At 39.2% G+C, this 18890-nt stretch overlaps 1 protein-coding gene across 6 annotated transcripts in view; it reads left to right on the forward strand.

The window, feature by feature from the left end:
- CMTR1 (cap methyltransferase 1) overlaps window positions 1–18890 on the forward strand; it is a 59704-nt gene that overhangs the window by 33576 nt on the left and 7238 nt on the right. For all 6 annotated transcript variants that reach the window (XM_027127117.1, XM_027127116.1, XM_027127114.1 and 3 more), the window contains 4 exons: window positions 15586–15642; window positions 16405–16462; window positions 16976–17044; window positions 18029–18160. In XM_027127117.1, the coding sequence (XP_026982918.1) occupies window positions 15586–15642; window positions 16405–16462; window positions 16976–17044; window positions 18029–18160 (316 nt within the window). The remainder of the gene's footprint in view (window positions 1–15585; window positions 15643–16404; window positions 16463–16975; window positions 17045–18028; window positions 18161–18890) is intronic.

Below are 18890 nucleotides of genomic sequence, written 5' to 3' on the forward strand. Positions count from 1 at the left end.
TGGTTAGCCTATTCATTTTCTTAATGGTGTCTTTTGATAAGCAGAAGTTAAAAAAATTTTTGAGTCCTTTTTTTTTTTTTTTTTTTTTTTTTTTCTGTCCACGGGCCTCTCACTGTTGTGGCCTCTCCCATTGCGGAGCACAGGCTCTGGATGCACAGGCCTAGCGGCCATGGCTCACGGGCCTAGCCACTCTGCGGCATGTGGGATCCTCCCAGACTGGGGCACGAACCTGTGTCCCCTGCATCGGCAGGCGGACTCTCAACCACTGTGCCACCAGGGAAGCCCTGAGTCCTTTTTTTAATTGTAAAATATACATAACAGGTGGCTTCCCTGGTGTCACAGTGGTTAAGAATCTGCCTGCCAATGCAGGGGACACACGTTCGAGCCCTGGCCTGGGAAGATCCCACATGCCATGGAACAACTAAGCCCATGCACCATAACTACTGAGCCTGAGCTCTAGAGCCCGCAAGCCACAACTACTGAGCCTACATGCCACAACTACTGAAACCTGCGCGCCTAGAGCCCATGCTCTGCAACAAGAGAAGCCACAACAATGAGAAGCCCGCACACCGCAATGAAGAGTAGCCGCTGCTCACCGCAACTAGAGAAAGCCTGCGCACAGCAATGAAGACCCAACACAGCCAAAAATAAATAAATAAATAAATAAATATATACATAACATAACATTTATCATTTTAACCCTTATTAAAATGTATAATTCAGTGGCATTAAGTATATTCACATTGTTGTGCAACCATCACCACGATGCATTTCCAGAACTTTTTTTTTTTTGCGGTATGCGGGCCTCTCACTGTTGTGGCCTCTCCCGCTGCGGAGCACAGGCTCCGGACGCGCAGGCTCAGTGACCATGGCTTACGGGCCTAGCCACTTCGCAGCATGTGGGATCTTCCCGGACCGGGGCACGAACCCATGTCCCGAACCCGTGTCCCCTGCATTGGCAGGCGGACTCTCAACCACTGCGCCACTAGGGAAGCCCTTCCAGAACTTTTTAACCATCCAAAGCAGAAACTCTCTACCTGTGAAACAGTAACTCCCATTCCCCTTATCCCCCATTCCCCTTTCTATCTCTGTGAATTTGCTTATTGCAGGTACCTCATATAAGTGCATTCATACAATAATTGTCGTTTTGTGTCTGGCTATTTCACTTAGCATAATGTTTGCAAGATTGATCATGTTGTAACGTGTCAGGATTTCATTCCTTTTTAAAGGCTAATTAATAATTCATTATATGTACATACCACATTTTGTTTATCCATTCAGCTGATGATGGACATTTGGGTTTTCCCCACATTTTAGCTATTGAGAGTAATACTGCCATGAATATTGGTGTGCAAAGTAACTGTTTGTGTCCCTGCTTTCAGTTTGTCTGGGTATACCTCTGGAAGTGGGATCGCTGCACCATTTTACGTTCTCACCAGCAATACACCAGGGTTCCAATTTCTTCATATCTTCTCCAACACTTCAGCCATCCTAATGGGTCTGAACTGGTCATTGTAGTTTTGGTTTGCGTTTCCCTAATGAGTAATGATGTTGAGTATGTTTTCATATGCAAATTGGCTGTTTGTATATCTTCTTTGGAGAAATGTCTGTTCAAGTCCTTGGCCCATTTTTATTTTTAAAATTTTATTTTTTATTGAAGTATAATTGACTTACGATATCATATTAGTTTTAGGTGTACAACATAGTTATTTGATATTTTTATACATTACAAAATGGTCACTGAAGTCTAGTTACCATCTGTCACCTTAAAAAGTTATTATATTATTTACTATATTCTCTGTGCTGTACATTGCACCTTGTGACTTACTTATTTTATAACTGGAAGTTTGTACCTCTTAATCTCCCTCTCTGATTTCACTCATCCCCCCTCCACTCCCCTCCCTTCTGGCAACCACCAGTTTGTTCTCTGTATCTGTGAGTCTATTTCTGTTCTGTTCTGTTTGTTCATTTTTTTAAAATTCCACATAAGTGAAGTCATACAGTATTTATCTTTCTCTGACTTATTTTACTTAGCATAATACTCTCTAGGTCCATCCATGTTGTTGCAAATGGCAAGATTTCATTCTTTTTTATGGCTGAGTAATATTCCTTTGTGTATATATACCACATCTTCATTCATCTGTTGATGGACACTTAGGTTGCTTCTGTATATTGGCTATTGTAAATAATGCTGCAGTGAACATAGGGGTGCATATATCTTTTTGAATTAGCATTTATGTTTTCTTCAGAAAAATAGCCAGAGTGGAATTGCTAGATCATGTGGTAGTTCTATCTTTAATTTTTTGAGGCGCCTCCATACTGCTTTCCATAGTGGCTGTACCAATTTACATTCCTACCAATAGTGCACGAATGTTCCTTTTTCTCCATATCCTCGCCAACATTTGTTATTTGTTGTCTTTTTGATAACAGCTATTCTGACGGGGAGGTGATATCTCAGTGTGGTTTTGATTTGCATTTTCTTGATGATTAGTGATGATCTTTTCATGTGTCTCTTGTCCATCTGTATGTCTTCCACAGAAAAATGTCTATTCAGATCCTCTGCCCATTTTTTAATCAGGTGTTTTTTTTTTTAAATTGAAGTATAGTTGATTTACAATGTTGTGTTAGTTTCTAGTGTACAGCAAAGTGATTCAGTTTTATATATATATAAAACGTGTATTATTTTTCAGATTCTTTTCCATTATAGTTTATTATAAGATATTGAATATAGTTCCCTGTGTTATACAGTAGGACGTTGTTGCTTATTTATTTTATATAGTTTATATTTGATAATCCCAAACTCCTAATTTATCTCTTCCCTCTTGGGTAACCATAAATTTGTTTTCAGTGTCTGTGAGTCTGTTTCTGTTAGTCTGTTTTGTAAACAAGTACGTATGCATAATTTTTTTAGATTCCACATATAAGTGATATAGTATGATATTTGTCTTTGTCTTACTTAGTATGATAATCTCTGGGTCCATCCATGTTGCTGCAAATGGCATTGTTCTTTTTTTATAGTTGAGTATATTCCATTATGTATATATATGCACCACATCTTCTTTATCCATTCATCTAGGTGTTTTTTTTTTTTTTTTGATGTTGAGTTGTATGAGTTCTTTGTATATTTTGGATTATAACCCCTTATCAGATATATTGTTTGCAAATATCTCCCTCCCATTGCTGTGCAAAAGCCTTTTAGCTTTTGATGTAGTGCCATTTGTTTATTTTTATTTCCCTTGCCTAAGGAGACATATCAAAAAAAAATTGCTAAGACTGATGTCAAAGAGCATACTACCTGTGTTTTCTTCTGTAAGTTTTATGGTTTCAAGTCTTACTTATATTTAAGTCTTTAATCTATTTTGAGTTTATTTTTGTGTATGGAGTGAGAAAGTAGGCCAGTTTGATTCTTTGGCATGTAGCTATCCAGTTTTCTCAACACTGTTTATTGAAGAGGCTGTTTTTTCCTCATTGTATATTCTTGCCTCCATTGTCATAGATTAATTGACCCTATTTCCCTAGTTTGAAATTAGGGAGTGTTACACCTCCAGCTTTGTTCTTCTTCTGAAGGTTGTTTTGGATATTTGTGGTCTTTTACGGTTTCACACAAATTTTAGAATTATTTGTTCTAGTTCTGTGAAAAATGCCATTGGTATTTTGTTAAGGATTGCACTGACTCTGTAGATTGCCTTGGGTAGTATGGTCATTTTAACAATATTCTTCCAACCCATTGGAATCCATTCTTCCAATCCAATATTCTTCCAGCCAAATGGAAAGTATATCTTTTCATTTGGTTTTGTTATCTTCAGTTTCTTGAATGAATCAATGTCTTATAGTTTTCTGAGTACACATCTTTTTACCTCCTTGGTTAGATTTATTTGTAGGTATTTTATCTTTTCAATGCAGTTGTAAATGGTATTGTTTTCTTAATTTCTCTTTCTGATAGTTTGTTGTTAGTATATAGAAATGCAACAGATTTCAGTATATTAATTTTGTATCCTACAACTTTACTGAGTTCATTTATTCTAATAACATTTTGGTGGCATCTGTAGGATTTTCTGTATATAGTATATGTATATGTCATCTGCAAACAGTAACAGTTTTACTTCTTCCTGTGCAATTTGGATAACTTTTATTTCTTTTTCTTGTGTGATTGCTGTGGCTAGGACTTCCAATACGATGATGTTGAATAAAAGTGGCGAGAGTGGGCACTCTTGTCTTGTTCCTGATCTTAGAGGAAAGATTTACGGCTTTTCACTGTTGGGTATGATGTCGGCTGTAGGTTTGTCATCTATGGCCTTTATTATGTTGAGATATGTTCTCTCTACCAACTTTGTTGAGAGTTTTTTTCATCATAAATGGATGTTGAGTTTTGTCAAAAACTTTTTCTGTATCTATGGAGATGATCATACGATTTTTATTCAGTTTGCTGATGTGGTGTATTATGTTGATTGATTTGCAGATATTGAACCATCCTTGCACCCCTGGGATAAATTCCATTTGATCATGGTCTTAATCTTTTTTTTTTTTTTTTAAGATGTTGGGGCTAGGAGTTTATTAATTAATTTATTTATTTTTGCTGTGTTGGGTCTTTGTTTCTGTGCGAGGGCTTTCTCTAGTTGTGGCAAGCGGGGGCCACTCTTCATCGCAGTGCGTGGGCCTGTCACTATCGTGGCCTCTCTTGTTGCAGAGCACAGGCTCCAGATGCACAGGCTCAGTAGTTGTGGCTCACGGGCCCAGTTGCTCCACGGCATGTGGGATCCTCCCGGACCAGGGCTCGAACCCATGTCCCCTGCATTAGCAGGCAGATTCTCAACCACTGCGCCACCAGGGAAGCCCTGGTCTTAATCTTTTTAAAGTATTGTTGAGTTCAGTTTGCTAATATTTTGTTGAGGATTTTTACATCTGTGTTTATAAGTGATATTTAGCCTGTAATTTTCTTTTTTTGTGGTGTCTTTGGTTTTGGTAGCAGGGTGATGCTGGCCTAGTAGAATGAGTTCAGAAGCATTCCTTTCTCTTCCATTTTTTAGAGTAGTTTGAGAAAGATAGGTATTAACTCTTCTTTAAATGTTTGTTAGAATTCACCTGTGAAGCTGTCTGGTCCTGGACTTTTGTTTGTTGGGAGGTTTTTTGTTTGTTTGTTTTTACTCATTCAGTTTTATCATTGGTAATCACTCTGTTCATATTTTCTATTTCTTCTCTTTTAAAAAATTTTATTGAAGTATAGTTGATTTACAGTGTTGTGTTTAATTTCTGCTCTACAGTAAAGTGACTCAGTTACACATATATATATATTCTTTTTCATATTCTTTTCCACTATGGTTTATCATAGGATATTGAATATATTTCCCTTTGCTATACAGTAGAACCTTGTTGTTTATCCATCCTATATATAATAGTTTGCACCTGCTAATCGCAAACTCCAATCCTTCTCCTTCCCTCCACACTCCCCCCCCCCACCCCCGGCAACCACAAGTCTGTTCTCTATGTCTGTGAGTCAGTTTTTGTTTCATAGATATGTTCATTTGTGTCATATTTTAGATTCCACATATAAGTAATATCATATGGCATTTGTCTTTCTCTTTCTGACATACTTCACTTAGTATGATAATCTCTAGGTCCATCCGTGTTGCTGCAAATGGCATTATTTCATTCTTTTTAATGGCTGAGTAATATTCCATTATATATATATATATATATATATATATATATATACACACACACATCACATTTTCTTTATCCATTCATTCAATGGATTCTATTTCTTCTTAATTCAGTCTTAAGAGATTGTATATTTCTAGGAATTTATCCATTTTTCCTAGGTTGTCAGTATAATTGTAGTAATTTTTAAATTTCCTTTGTATTTCTGTGGTGTTGGTTGTGACTTCTCTTTCATTCTGATTTTATTTATCTGGGCCCTCTCTCGTTTTTTCTTGATGAATTTGGCTAAAAGTTTATGAATTTTGTTTATCTTTTCAAAGAACCAGCTTTTAGTTTCATTGATCTTTTCCGTTGTTTTCTTCCGCCTCTATTTCATTTCTTTCTGCTCTGATCTTTCTTTCCTTCTACTAACTTTGGGTTTTGTTTCTTCTTCTTTCTCTAGTTCATAAAGGACATGTACAGTTAGATTGTTTGATATTTTTCTTATTTCCTGAGGTAGGCTTGTATTGCTATAAATTTCCCCTTTAGAACTGCTTTTGCTGTGTCCCATAGGTTTTTGGATCATTGTGTTTCCATTTTCATTTGACTTTAGGTACTTTTTTATTTCCTCTTTGATTTCTTCAGTGACCCATTAGTTGTTTAGTAGCATACTGTTTAGCCTCCACATGTTTGTTTTTTGCAGTTTTTTTCTTGTAGTTGATTTCCAGTTTCATACCTTGTGGTTGGAAACAATGCTTGGTATGATTTCAGTCTTTATAAATTTATTGAGACTTGGTTTGTGGCCTAGCATGTGATCCATCCTGAGAATGTTTCACGTGTACTTGAAAATAATGTGTATTCTACTGCTTTTGGATGGAATGTTCTATGTATATATCTTGAGTCAATCTGGTCTAATGTGTTATATAAGGCCAATGTTTCCTTATTGATTTTCTTTCTGGATGATCTGTCCATTGATGTTAAGTGGGGTGCTAAAATCCCCTACTGCTGTTGTGTTACTGTCAATATCTCCCTTTATGTTTGTTAATATTTGCTGTATGTATTTAGGTGCTCCTATGTTGTATGCATATATATTTACAATTGTTATATCTTCTTGTTGGATTGATCCCTTTATCACTGTATAATGTTCTTCTCTGTCTCTTGTTACAGATTTTGTTTTAGAGTCTATTTTGTCTGATATGGGTATAGCTACCCCAGCTTTCTTTTAGTTTCCATTTGCATGGAGTATCTTTTCCATCCCCTCATGTTCAGTCTCTGTGTGTCTTTAGATCTGAAGTGAGTCTTACAGGAAGCATATATGTGGGTCTTGTTTTTTTATCCATTCAGCCACTGCATGTCTTTTGATTGGAGCATTTAGTTCATTTGCATTTAAAGTAATTATTGATAGGTATGTACTTATTGCCATTTTGTTCACTGTTTTCTGGTTGTTTTTGTAGTTCTTTTCCTTTTGAAAAAGAAAGGTTCCTTTCTTTTTCTTTTGCTCTCTTACCTTGTGATTTGATGACTGTCTTTAGTGTTATGTTTGGATTCCTTTCTCATTTGTGTGTGTATTTATAAAAGGTTTTGGTTTGTGGTTACTGTGAAGTTAATACATAACAATCTATATATATATATATATACGTGATTATTAAGTTGACGAGCTCTTACGTTTGAATGCGTTCTAAAAACCTTGCATTTGTACTTCCCTCTTCCCCCTCCCACGTTTAACATTTTTGACATCATATTTTATGTACTTATGTCTGTGTGTCCCTTAACTACTTATTGTGGATATAAATTATTTTACTATTTTTGACTTTAACCCTTCCTAATAGCTTTATAAGTGGCTGATTTGCTAACTTTACTGTATATCTGCCTTTATCAATGGAATTTTTCCTTTTTAATTTTCGTATTTATAGTTGTGGCCTTTTCTGCTTTGAGAAGTCCCTTTAAACATTTATTGTAAAGCTGGTTTAGTGTTGCTAAACTCTCTCAGCTTTTGCTTGTTTATAAAAATCTTTATCTCTCCTTCAAATCTGAATGACGTTCTTGGAAGGTAGAGTATTCTCGGTTGTAGATTTTTTTTCCCCTTTCATCACTTTGAATATATTATGCCACTCCCTTCTGGTCTGCAAATTTTCTGTTGAAAAGTCAGCTGACAGTCTTACAGGAGTTCCCATGTATGTAACTAGTTGTCCTTCTCTTGCAGCTTTTAAGATTCTGTCTTTATCTTTTAATTTTTGCCATTTTAATTATAGTGTGTCTTGGTGTTGACCTCTTTGGATTCATCTTGTTTGGGACTCTCTGTGTTGCCTGGACTTCTGTGTTTCCTGGATGTCTGTTTTCTTTCCTAGGTTAGGGAAGTTTTCAGCTATTTTCTCCTCAAATAAGTTCTTTGCCCCCATTTCTCTCTTTTTTCCTTCTGGGACCTCCATAATGCAAATGTTAGTATGATTGATGTTGCCCCAGAGTTCTCTTAAACTGTCCTCATTTTTTAAAATTCGTTTTTCAGCTTAGGTGATTTATACTATTCTGTCTTCCAGTTCACTTATCTGTTTCTCTGTATCATCTAATACACTGCTGATTCCTTCTAGTGTGTTTTTTATTTACGTTATTATATTCTTCAGCTCCGTTTGATTCTTCTTTATATTTTTTAACTCTTTGTTAAACTTCTTACTGTGTTCATCCATTCACCGAGTTCATTAAGCTTCCTTATGATTATTACCTTGAACCCTTGATTGGGTAGATTGCTTATCTCCACCTCGCTTAATTCTTCTGGGGTTTTGTCTTATGTCTTCACTTGGGATATATTCCTCACTTTGCCTGATTCTCTGTTTATTTCTATGTATTAGGTAGGTTGGTTACGTTTCCCAACCTTGGAGAAGTGGACTTATATAAGAGATGTCGTATGGGCCCAGCAACACACTCCCCTCTGGTTACCAGAGGTATGGGCTCTAGGGCTATGGGCTGCATGGGCCCTTCAGTTGTGGCAGGGTTGATTATTGTGGGTGTGCTGTTAGGTGGGGCTGGCCCCTGACCCAGTTGGCTGCCAGGCCCTACCTTGTGTGGTAGTTACCAGCTCGCTAGTGGGTGGGGCTGGGTCCCATTGTGGCTGACTGCCTGTCCCAGGAGGGTCCTGGGGCTGGTGCTCACACTCTGGTGGGTGGGGCCTGATCCTGGGGTGGTGGCTGTGGGGCCCTGGGGGACCAGGGGCTGGTGCTGGCTGCTTGTGGATGGGGCTGAGTCCTAGGGCAGCTGTCAGAAGGGGCTGGGGGGGTCTCAGGACTGGTGCTAGCCCATTGGTGGGTGGGCAAGCCCCCAGCACTAATAGGTAGAGGGAGGACACCAAAATGGCACTTGCACACACCACTGTCCTCATGGTAGAATAAGCTCCCCCAAAATGGCTGTTGCCAGCATCTGTGTCCCCAAGAGGAGTCCCAGTGGCCTCCTGTCTCTCTGGGAGACTCTCCAAGATCACCAAGTGGGTCTCACGCAGCCTCCTTTACAATTACTGCCTGAGTGCTGGGACTTGGGAGTATGTGAGAATTTTCATGTGCCCTTTAAGAGTGGAGTCTCTGTCTCCTACAGCCCTCCAGCTCTCTTGTAAGTAAGCCCCGCTGGCCTTCAAAGCCAGACATTATGGGGCTCATCTTCCTGGTGCAAAGCCCCTGGGCTGGGGAATCCAATCCAGGGCTCAGATGCCTCAGTCCTTGGGGAGAACTTGGGCAGTTGTGATTATCCTTCCATTTGTGAGTTACCTACCCAGGGGTGTGGGTCTTGACTATACCACATCTCCACCCCTCCTACCCATCTCATTGTGGTTTCTTCTTTATAGCTAGAAAATCTCTTCTGGTAGTCTTCAGGTTGTTCTTATAGCCAGTTGCTCTCTAAATAATTGTAATTTTGGTGTCCCATGTGAAGAGGTGAGCTCAGGGTCTTCCTACTCTGCCATCGTGGCCACACCTCCCTTTGCCCATTTTTTTTTCTTTTTTTATAAATTTATTGTATTTATTTATTTTTGGCTGCGTTGGGTCTTCGTTGCTGTGTGGGCTTTCTCTAGCTGCGGTGAGCGGGGGCTACTCTTCATTGTGGTGCATGGGCTTCTCATTGTAGTGGCTTCTCTTGTTGTAGAGCACAGGCTCTAGGCGTGCGGGCTTCAGTAGTTGAGGCATGTGGTCTCAGTAGTTGTGGTGCACAGGCTTAGTTGCTTTGCGGGATGTGGGATCTTCACAGGCCAGGGATCGAACCCGTGTCCCCTGCATTGGCAGGCGGATTCTTAACCACTGCGCCACCAGGGAAGCCCTGCCCATTTTTAAATTGGTTTGTTTGATTTTTGTTGTTGTGTTATAGGAGTTCTTTATACATTCTGGGTATTAATCTGTTGATCAGATACATGATTTGAAAATATTTTTTCGCATTCTGTGGGTTGTTTTTTATTATATTGATTGTGTCCTTTGATGCACAGAAGTTTTAAATTTTGATGTAGTCCATTTTATCTGTTTTTTTCTATTATTGCCTATGCTTCAAGTCCATTCCTAAATCCAGTGTCATGAAGCTTTTCCCTGTGTTTTCTTCTGAGAGTTTCATAGTTTTAGCTCTTATGTTTAGGTCTTTGATCCATTTTGAATTGATTTTTATAGATGGTGTAAAGTGAGAGTCTAACTTTATTCTTTTGCATGTGGATATCCAGTTTTCCCAGCACCATTTGTTGAAAAGACTGTCCATTCCCCATGGAATGCCTTGGCACTCTTGTTGAAAATCATTTGATCATATATGTGAGGGTTTATTTCTGAGCTCTCTATTCTGTTCCATTGGTCTTGATACCAGTACCACACTGTTTTACTGCAGTGTCGTAGTAAGTTTTTTTGAATTCAGGGTATATGAGGTCCCCAGCTTTGTTCTTCATTTGCAGTATTGTTTTGGCTATTTGGGGTCCTCTGAGTTTCCATATGATTTCTAGGATGGATTTTTCTATTTCTGCAGAAACTGCCATTGGGATTTTGATAGGGATTGTACTGAATCTGTAGATTGCTTCGGGTAGTATTGTCATGTTAACAATATTAAGTCTTCCAATCCATGAACACAGCATGCCCTTCCATTTATTTATGTCTCTTTTCATTTTGTTCAGCAGTGTTATGTAGCTTTCAGTGTACGTCTTTCACTTCCTTGATTTAATTTATTCCTCAGTATTTTATTGTTTTTGATGCTATTGTAGATAGAGTTGATGATTTCATTTTCAGATTGTTCATTGTTAGTGTATAGAGATGTGACTGATTTTTGTCTGTTGATTTTGTATCCTGCAAGTTAGCTGAAACTTGATTATTATAACAGTTTATTGTGGAACCTTCAGGGTTTTTTGCATAAAAGGTCTGTCATCTGCGAACTGAGATAATTTTACTTCTTCCTGTTCAATTCAGTTGCCTAGAAGTTTTAAATTTTGCTGCTGAAATCCAGTTTATCAGTTTTTTCTTTTTGTTGGTGATTTTTGTTTTCTCTAAAAATTTTTCATGTATACTAAAGACATGAAAATATTCTCCAGCTTTCATCTAGAAATTTTATAGTTTTAGCTTATATGTTTAGATCCATAATCCATCTGAAATTAATCTTTGTATATGGTATGATGTAGTGGTCAAAGTTCTTTTTTTCCTTATAAATATCCAGTTCTAGCACCATTTGTTGAAAATACTTTTCCTTTTCCCATTTAATTGCTTTGGCACCCTTGTTGAAAATTATTTGACTGTATATGTGTGATTTTATCCAGGGCACTCTGTTTTGTTTCCATTAATCTGTTTTTCTGTCCTTTGTTATGTTTTCTTGATGACTATACCTTGAAAAAAGTCATCTTGAGATCAGATAGTATATGTTCTCAATCTTTGTTCTTCTTCTTCAAGATTGTATTAGCTAGTCCAGGTGTTTTTTTTGTTTTGTTTTTCATTTCCATATAAATTTTAGGATCAGCTTTTCAATTTCTACAGTAGGCCTGCTGGATTTTTGATGGAGATTACATTAAATTTATAGGTCAATTTGGGGAAGAATTGACATCTTAACAATATTGAATCTCCCTATAAATGAACCAAAAAAATAACCATTTATTTAGGTTCTTTAATGTTTCTCAGCAGTTTTATAGTTTTCAGTATAGAGGTGTTATACATCTTTTGTTAAATTTATTTCTAAGAATTTTATGGGTTTGGATGCTATTGTAAATTGTGTTTTAAAAATTTCCTTTTCTAATTGTTCATTGCTAGTATATGGAAATACAATTGATTTTTGTATATTGACTACGTATTTTGTGTGAATGCTTAATTTACTTATTAGTTCTAGTAGTTTGGTAGATTCATTAAGATTTTTTACATATATAACCATGTCTTCTGCAAATAAATAATTGTATGCTTTCCTTTCCAATTTATATGCCTTTTAATGTCCATTGACAGATGACTAGATAAATATATATATTCCTTTATATATATATATTTAAAGGAATTAAAAAGGGATTAATAAAGGGAAATTTATAGCATTTAAATATATAGATATTTAAACAAGACAAAAACTTCAAAAGATTACAGATTTATAGATTAACACCCCTCATGAACATAGACATAAAATCCTTAATAAAATGTTAGTAAATCAAATTTAGCAATATATATGTGATACTCGTGACCAACTGGAGTTTATCTAAAAATGCAAGATCTGTATACCTTTTGAAAATCATTCATTGTACCTCACTGTATTAAAGGAATAAAGAAGAAAAATAATATAATAATTTTTATAGATACAGAAAGACTATTTGACAAAATTAAACATCCATTCATGATTAAAAACTCTCAGCAAACTAGGAATAAAAGAAAACTTTGTCAGTCTGGTAAAGGACATCTACAAAAAACCTACCTACAGCTGACATCGTACTTAATGGTTAAATACTTTATACTTAAAATCAAGAATAAGGCAAAGATGTCTGTTTTCACCCTTCAATTCAATATTATACTGGAGGAACTAGTCAGTGCAATAAAGAAAAAAACAGAACTACCATATGATCCAGCAATTCTACTTCTGAGTATTTATCCAAAAGAACTGAAATTAGGATCACAAAAAGATATGAGCCCCCCCATCCCCCCAACCAATGTTCACTGCAGCATTACTCACAATAACCAAGATTTGGAAACAACCTAAATGTCCATTGACAGATGAATGGATAAAGAAAATCTGGTATATACATAAATGGAATATTTCCCTTAAGCCTAAAGAATTTCTTTTAGAATTACTTTTTTAGTGCAAGTCTGTTGGAGAGTAATTCCTTCAGCTTTTGTCTTTTGAAAATACATTTATTTCTCTTTCGAAGGATATTTTCATTGAATTTAGAATTTGAGGCATTTTTCTTTCAGCACTTTAAAGATATTGTTCCACTATTCTCTGCCTTTCTTGTTCTTGATGAGAAGTCAGCCATTATTCTTATCATTGTTTCTCTGTATGTCATGTGTCCTTTTTTCTCTGACTGCTTTCTAGATTTTCCCTTTATATTTTGTCAGTTAATCTATGACAAAGCAAGAATATACAAGAATATACAATGGAGAAAAGACAGTCTTTTCAATAAGTGGTGCTGGGGAAACTGGTCAGCTACATGTAAGAGAATGAAATTAGAACATTTTCTCACACTATGTACAAAATTAAACTCAAAATGGATGAAAGACCCATGTAAGACCAGAAACCATAAAACTAGAAGAAAACAAGGGCAGAACACTCTTTGACATAAAGTATAGAAATTTGGGGGAGGATCAGGTCCTAAGGCAAAGGAAACAAAAATAAAGAAATTCCACCTAATTAAACTTAAAAGCTTTTGCACAGCAAAGGAAACCAACAAAATGAAAAGACAACCTACCGAATGGGAGAAAATATTTGCAAACGATGTGACTGATAAAAGGTTAATATCCAAAATATGGAAACAGTTCATATAATTCAAATATCAATAAAAACAAACCATCCAATTAAAAAAATGGGCAGAAGACCTGAATAGACATTTTCCCAAGGAAGACATACAGATGGCCAACAGGCATATGAAAAGGTGCTCAGTATCACTAATCAGAGAAATGCAAATCAAATGAGATCACCTTGCATTTGTCAGAATGGCCATCATCAAACAACAAATGTTGGTGAGGATGCGGAGAAAAGGAAACCCTACTACACTGTTGGCGAGAATGTAAATTGGTGCAGCTACTGTGGAAAACAGTGTGGAGGTTCCTCAAAAAACTGATCCAGCATGTGATCCAGCAATTCCACTCCTGGGTATTTATACGGAGAAAACAAACACTAATTTGAAAAGATTGCATCCCACTGTTCATAGCAGCATTATTTATAACAGCCAAGATATGGAAGCAACCTAAGTGTCCATCAACAGCTGAATGGATAAAGAAGATGTGAGATATATATATATAGAGAGAGAGAGATACACACACAATGGAATATTTATTACTCAGTCATAAAAAAGAATGAAATTCTGCCATTTGCAACAATATGGATGGACCTAGAGTGATGGACCTTAGTGAAATCAGTCAGAGAAAGACAAATACTGTATGTTATCACTTATATGTGGAATCTAAAAAATAAATGAATGAATAATAAAACAGAAACAGACTCACAGATTTAGAGAACAAACTAGTGGTTGCCAGTGGGGAGAGGGAGGAGGGGAGGGGCAAGATACGGGTAGGGGATTAACAGGTACAAACTACTATGTGTACAATATGTAAGCTACAAGGATATATAGCCAATATTTTATAACTTTAAATAGAGTGTAATATATTAAAATTTTGAATCACTATGTTGTATACCTGCAACTAACATAATATTGTAAATCAACTATACGTCAGTAAATTAAATAAGTAAAAAAACATTTATTGCTAATATACTTTTCATTTCTAAAGTTTTTATTTGCTTTTTAAAAATACAGTTTTTATTATTTATTTTAATTAATTTATTTGGTTGTGCCGGGTCTTAGTTGCGGCTCATGGCCTCCTTAGTTGTGGCATGTGGGCTCCTTTGGTTGTGGCAGGTGGGCTCCTTAGTTGCGGCATGCGGGCTCCTGAGTTGTGGCATGCAAACTCTTAGTTGTGCATGCATGTGGGATCTAGTTCCTTGGCTAGGGATCGGACCTGGGCCCCCTGCATTGGGAGCATGGAGTCTTAACCACTGCACCATTAGGGAAGTCCCCAAAATACAGTTTTTATATCTCTGCCAATATTCTCCATCTTTTATGCATGTTATACCTTTTCCACTAGATCCTTTAACGTGTTTTTCACAGTTATTTTAAAGGTCCTGTCTGATAATTCCAACATTTGGATCACCTCTGGGTCTTGTTCTATTGGACTGTTTTCCATCTTGTCAGTGGGTCACATCTTGCTTTATCACGTCTCACTTTTAAAATTAAAAGCCAGACGTTGTGTCTAAAAGAGTCATGGAGCCTAAAGTAGAAAGGGCAGCTGTTGGTGCAGGTAAGTCAGTTTAGTGTGTAGTTGAACTGGGTCTGCGCTCTGTTGTTGCTTTATTTAGCATCAGTTCAGAGAATTCCCTGGTGGTCCAGTGGTTAGGATTCCACGCTTCCACTGCAGGGGGCACAGTTTCGATCCCTGGTTGGGGAACTAAGATCCTACAAAACTAAGATTCTTTAAAAAAAAAAAAAAAGAATCAATTCACTACTGCTTTCAAATTTTTAAGGATGCTATCAGAACCTTCCTTTTAGGTGGACTTGGGATCTGAGTGTCTGGAGGGTTTGACTCAGTTCTTCTGCTTTACCCTAAGCCTTTATCAGGTACCTTAAGGGTATGGTCGAGGGGTTTCTCTTTTGACTCTCTAGCCCCTCCCTCAAACATAGATGGCCACTGCTCTGGCTAAACTTCTCTGTCCTGATGTCTATTGGCTGTCTTTTTTGGTAATCCTTCTGAGATAAAATCATTTTTTTTCTTCTAGCCATTGTAGTCTGCAGATCAAAGCTCTGGCCAAAATCCATGCCTTTGTTCAAGACACGTGAGTGTTGCCCCTTTCCAGAATTCACCTATTTCAAGGGAAGATCTTTATGTTTTGTTCCTCCTCCTGAGCTCTTTGTTTATTTCATTTACACAAACACTTAAAAATACCTACTTTTTTTAATCTCATACTTTGCTGTAGTCTGTGAAGGATGCCAGAGGAGCATATGGCATGAACCTTGCCCTCAAAGATTATGTTGTCTTTGGACAGACAAGGGTAAGCCAGGAAAAGGATACAGGAAAGTTGTTAACAGTGCATCAGAGGATGTAGAGTGGCATAGCATGCGTAGAACATCTAACGTTCAGGGGACACAGAGTAAAGAGTGATCAAGAGAGGAGATGTAGGACTGGTCAAGGAAAACCTCTGGTAGGGGGTGAGCATAAGTTAATTCAGCTTTCTGGGACGTGGTGACATCCTGGGATGGACTCAATGTGGCCTTTGTCAGAGGAGCCAGCATGTGCCGATGGGTAATTGGAAGAAGGGTGTGTGGGGACCCTGACATCCAGGGTGGTCAGGAGGGTGGTCTCCTCCCTTCCCTTTGTGGTGGGACAAGGAGGCCATCTCACTTTGTGTATATCTGAGCTCCTGTCTCCAAGAGGCAGAGGCATGGGAGTCTTATAAGCACCCTGTGTAATGGCAACTTGGCCTCGTATGTGCATGTACACACTGACGTCCTCTCTCTGGGGTTCTGATGGGTGCACGGGAGGCACACTCCTTGTATGCCTTTGACGTTTTAGTCATTTACTGGCTTCATTTTCCCAGGACACTGAGTGAGCCTCGGCAGGCAGAGATCCGGAAAGAGTGCCTCCGGCTTTGGGGGGTGAGTGTCTCCCCAGCCCATTTTTGCTCCAGGGCAGGGAAACTTTAAAGAAGAATGGGACTGACTCCCAACCCGGTCATCTTAGGGTTCCCCGCCCCTGCCCCAATGAAGAGATCTGCCTACCCTCACAGCACTCCAGAATTGGATGTCTCAGCATTGTTGGGAGTAACCTCCTTGGCCCTTTCACTGCTCGTTTAGCCCTGCAGGCTGGTTAGCAAGGACAAGGGTGGTGGGTAAACAGGCCTCATTTTCCTGCTGGTGGCCCTGGGTAGCAACACTGACCACAGAGAGCCCCAGAGAAAGGTAAGTGGCCTTTGGGGTGTGCTACCACAGGGCCTGAAAGGGAGCAGTGACTGAATTAGCCAACTCCACTCCCACCCCACCCCAGCTTCCTTTGTTGTGTGCCATTTCCTCTTGCCCAGCCTGAGCCTAAGCCCTTGCCTGCGTAAACTCACACACAGCCTTGGTCAAAAATGCGTTTGAAAACCAAAGCTCTTTGCTGTCTTGTTTTAGATCCCAGACCAGGCTAGAGTTGCTCCTTCTTCCACAGACCCAAAATCTAAGTTCTTCGAGCTAATCCAGGTAAGCTTGGTATCTGGTGAAAATAAAAAGTTAGAGAGGCCTAATTAGATGTAGTATCACTGAGACCCCCAGATGCCTGGCCTCCAGAGGGCTTGTGCAGGTACCACATGGGTTCCCGGGGCTGGGCTGAGGCCACCACAGATGGGAATTTTTGGTGTAGGGTGTTGAGTTCCCTGGGAGCCCATCAGGCTGCCTGAAGATTCTTGGCCCGAGATGTGTTCTGTTCAGCATTCCCGCTGCCCAAAGGGTGGTGCTGGCTCTCACTCCCTGGCAAGTTTAGGGTCCTGTGAGTGTGCCTGCAGGGGAGACATGAAGTATGGGATGATCTTAGGCTGGGGAGCTGGTCAGAGGGCCAGGAGGGGCTGCCAGGAGAGCTCACAGTGGAGCTGGCCTAAACTTAGACTTTCTGTTCTGTTTCTGGTGAGTGGTCCTCAGAATTCTTCTGCCCTATGTTTTCCTACCACCTGACTTCCAGCTTTTCCCTGGGCTTTATTTAAATCTGGCCCAGATCATGGGCCATTGTGCTGGTTAGGGACTGGAGAATGAGGTTCAAGATGGCCTCAAAAAAAAAAAATAGCACGTGTAAATTTTTCTGAATGGGTAGAGAGATTACTTAGCTGCTTTCAAACCAACTGCTTGCAAGTCTTTGCCTTCAGTTTTAGTGAAGGGGAGGCTTTTATATTCTGGTGACATTTCCTTATAGCTCTGGTAAATCGATCTGTACTCTGGGGACTTGGTGTTCTTTCCTTTCCCAGGCTCTCCTAATAGATCCTAAAGGAACACTCCAAGCAGACAGAATTAGATCCCAGTTAGTGCATGTGTAGGTAGAGCAGGGGGCATGTTTCAGACAGCAAGTGCTTCCTGTCCCTCCCCTCCCCCAGCCTGCCCTAACTCCCTGCCCCACCCCTCACCCCCCAGGCACCCGTACTGAGCGCCTGTCCCTTCCCCCAACCCAGCCGTGTTTTCTCTGACCCGGGGCTGCAGGGCACTGAGATCGACATCTTCAGCTATAAGCCCACGCTGCTTACTTCCAAAACCCTGGAGAAGATCCGCCCAGTGCTCGACTACCGCTGCATGGTGTCTGGCAGTGAGCAGAAGTTCCTCATCGGCCTGGGGGTAAGTCTGCAGCTGGCTTCCTACCCAGCTTGGGTGGTGGAAGCTTGCTGTCTGTCTGTGGGAATCTGGACAGCTGCCTGCCACACTTGGTGCACGTTCTCTTGGCACCAGGGAGCTGGAGCTTTGACTGCAGGGAAGGTATTTCTTGAAACTTCACTTCCTTTCTTCCTCTAAGTTAGCCAAATATCATTCATTCATTCTTTCTATCTTTCATTTATCCATGTATTTGCTTATTCACCTCCATGTATCGCTAAAGGGAACACTGCCTCCTTTCTTGTGATGTGGAGCTTCCTAGGCTAGCAGGATGGTCAGTAGGCTAAGCTGGCTTGAGCCCATGCAGCTATTTCTTTGCAACACCACCACCATCCCATGTCATCCCGTCTTTGGAGTCTAAAATGAGGTGAGGGAAAACCTTGACAGTTCTATATCTTAATTGGGTAAAGTCCTCATTGCTCTTTCTTTTCACTGAGTTGTCTTTATAGTTTTATCTCTTCTTCCTCACTTACTTTCTCTGTGTCCTCTCACACTTTATCTTTTTTTACTTTCTCTCTGCTCTGCTCTGTTCTCCGGACCCTTCACCAAACCCACTTCAGACATACACCAAGCTGGATCTTTCTTGAGGGCCTCTGATCATGAACTCAGGCCTCTTGAATAGTGCCCTGAGCCTGTTCCCTCCCAGTGGGACAGAGTCAGAGCTCTCCTCTTCCACTGAGGCAGTGGAGGACAACAC

The sequence above is a fragment of the Aethalodelphis obliquidens genome, unplaced genomic scaffold (genome assembly GCF_003676395.1).
Source record: "Aethalodelphis obliquidens isolate GAN/ISIS:26980383/991018 unplaced genomic scaffold, ASM367639v1 scaffold31, whole genome shotgun sequence".
Classification (NCBI taxonomy): Eukaryota; Metazoa; Chordata; class Mammalia; order Artiodactyla; family Delphinidae; genus Aethalodelphis; species Aethalodelphis obliquidens.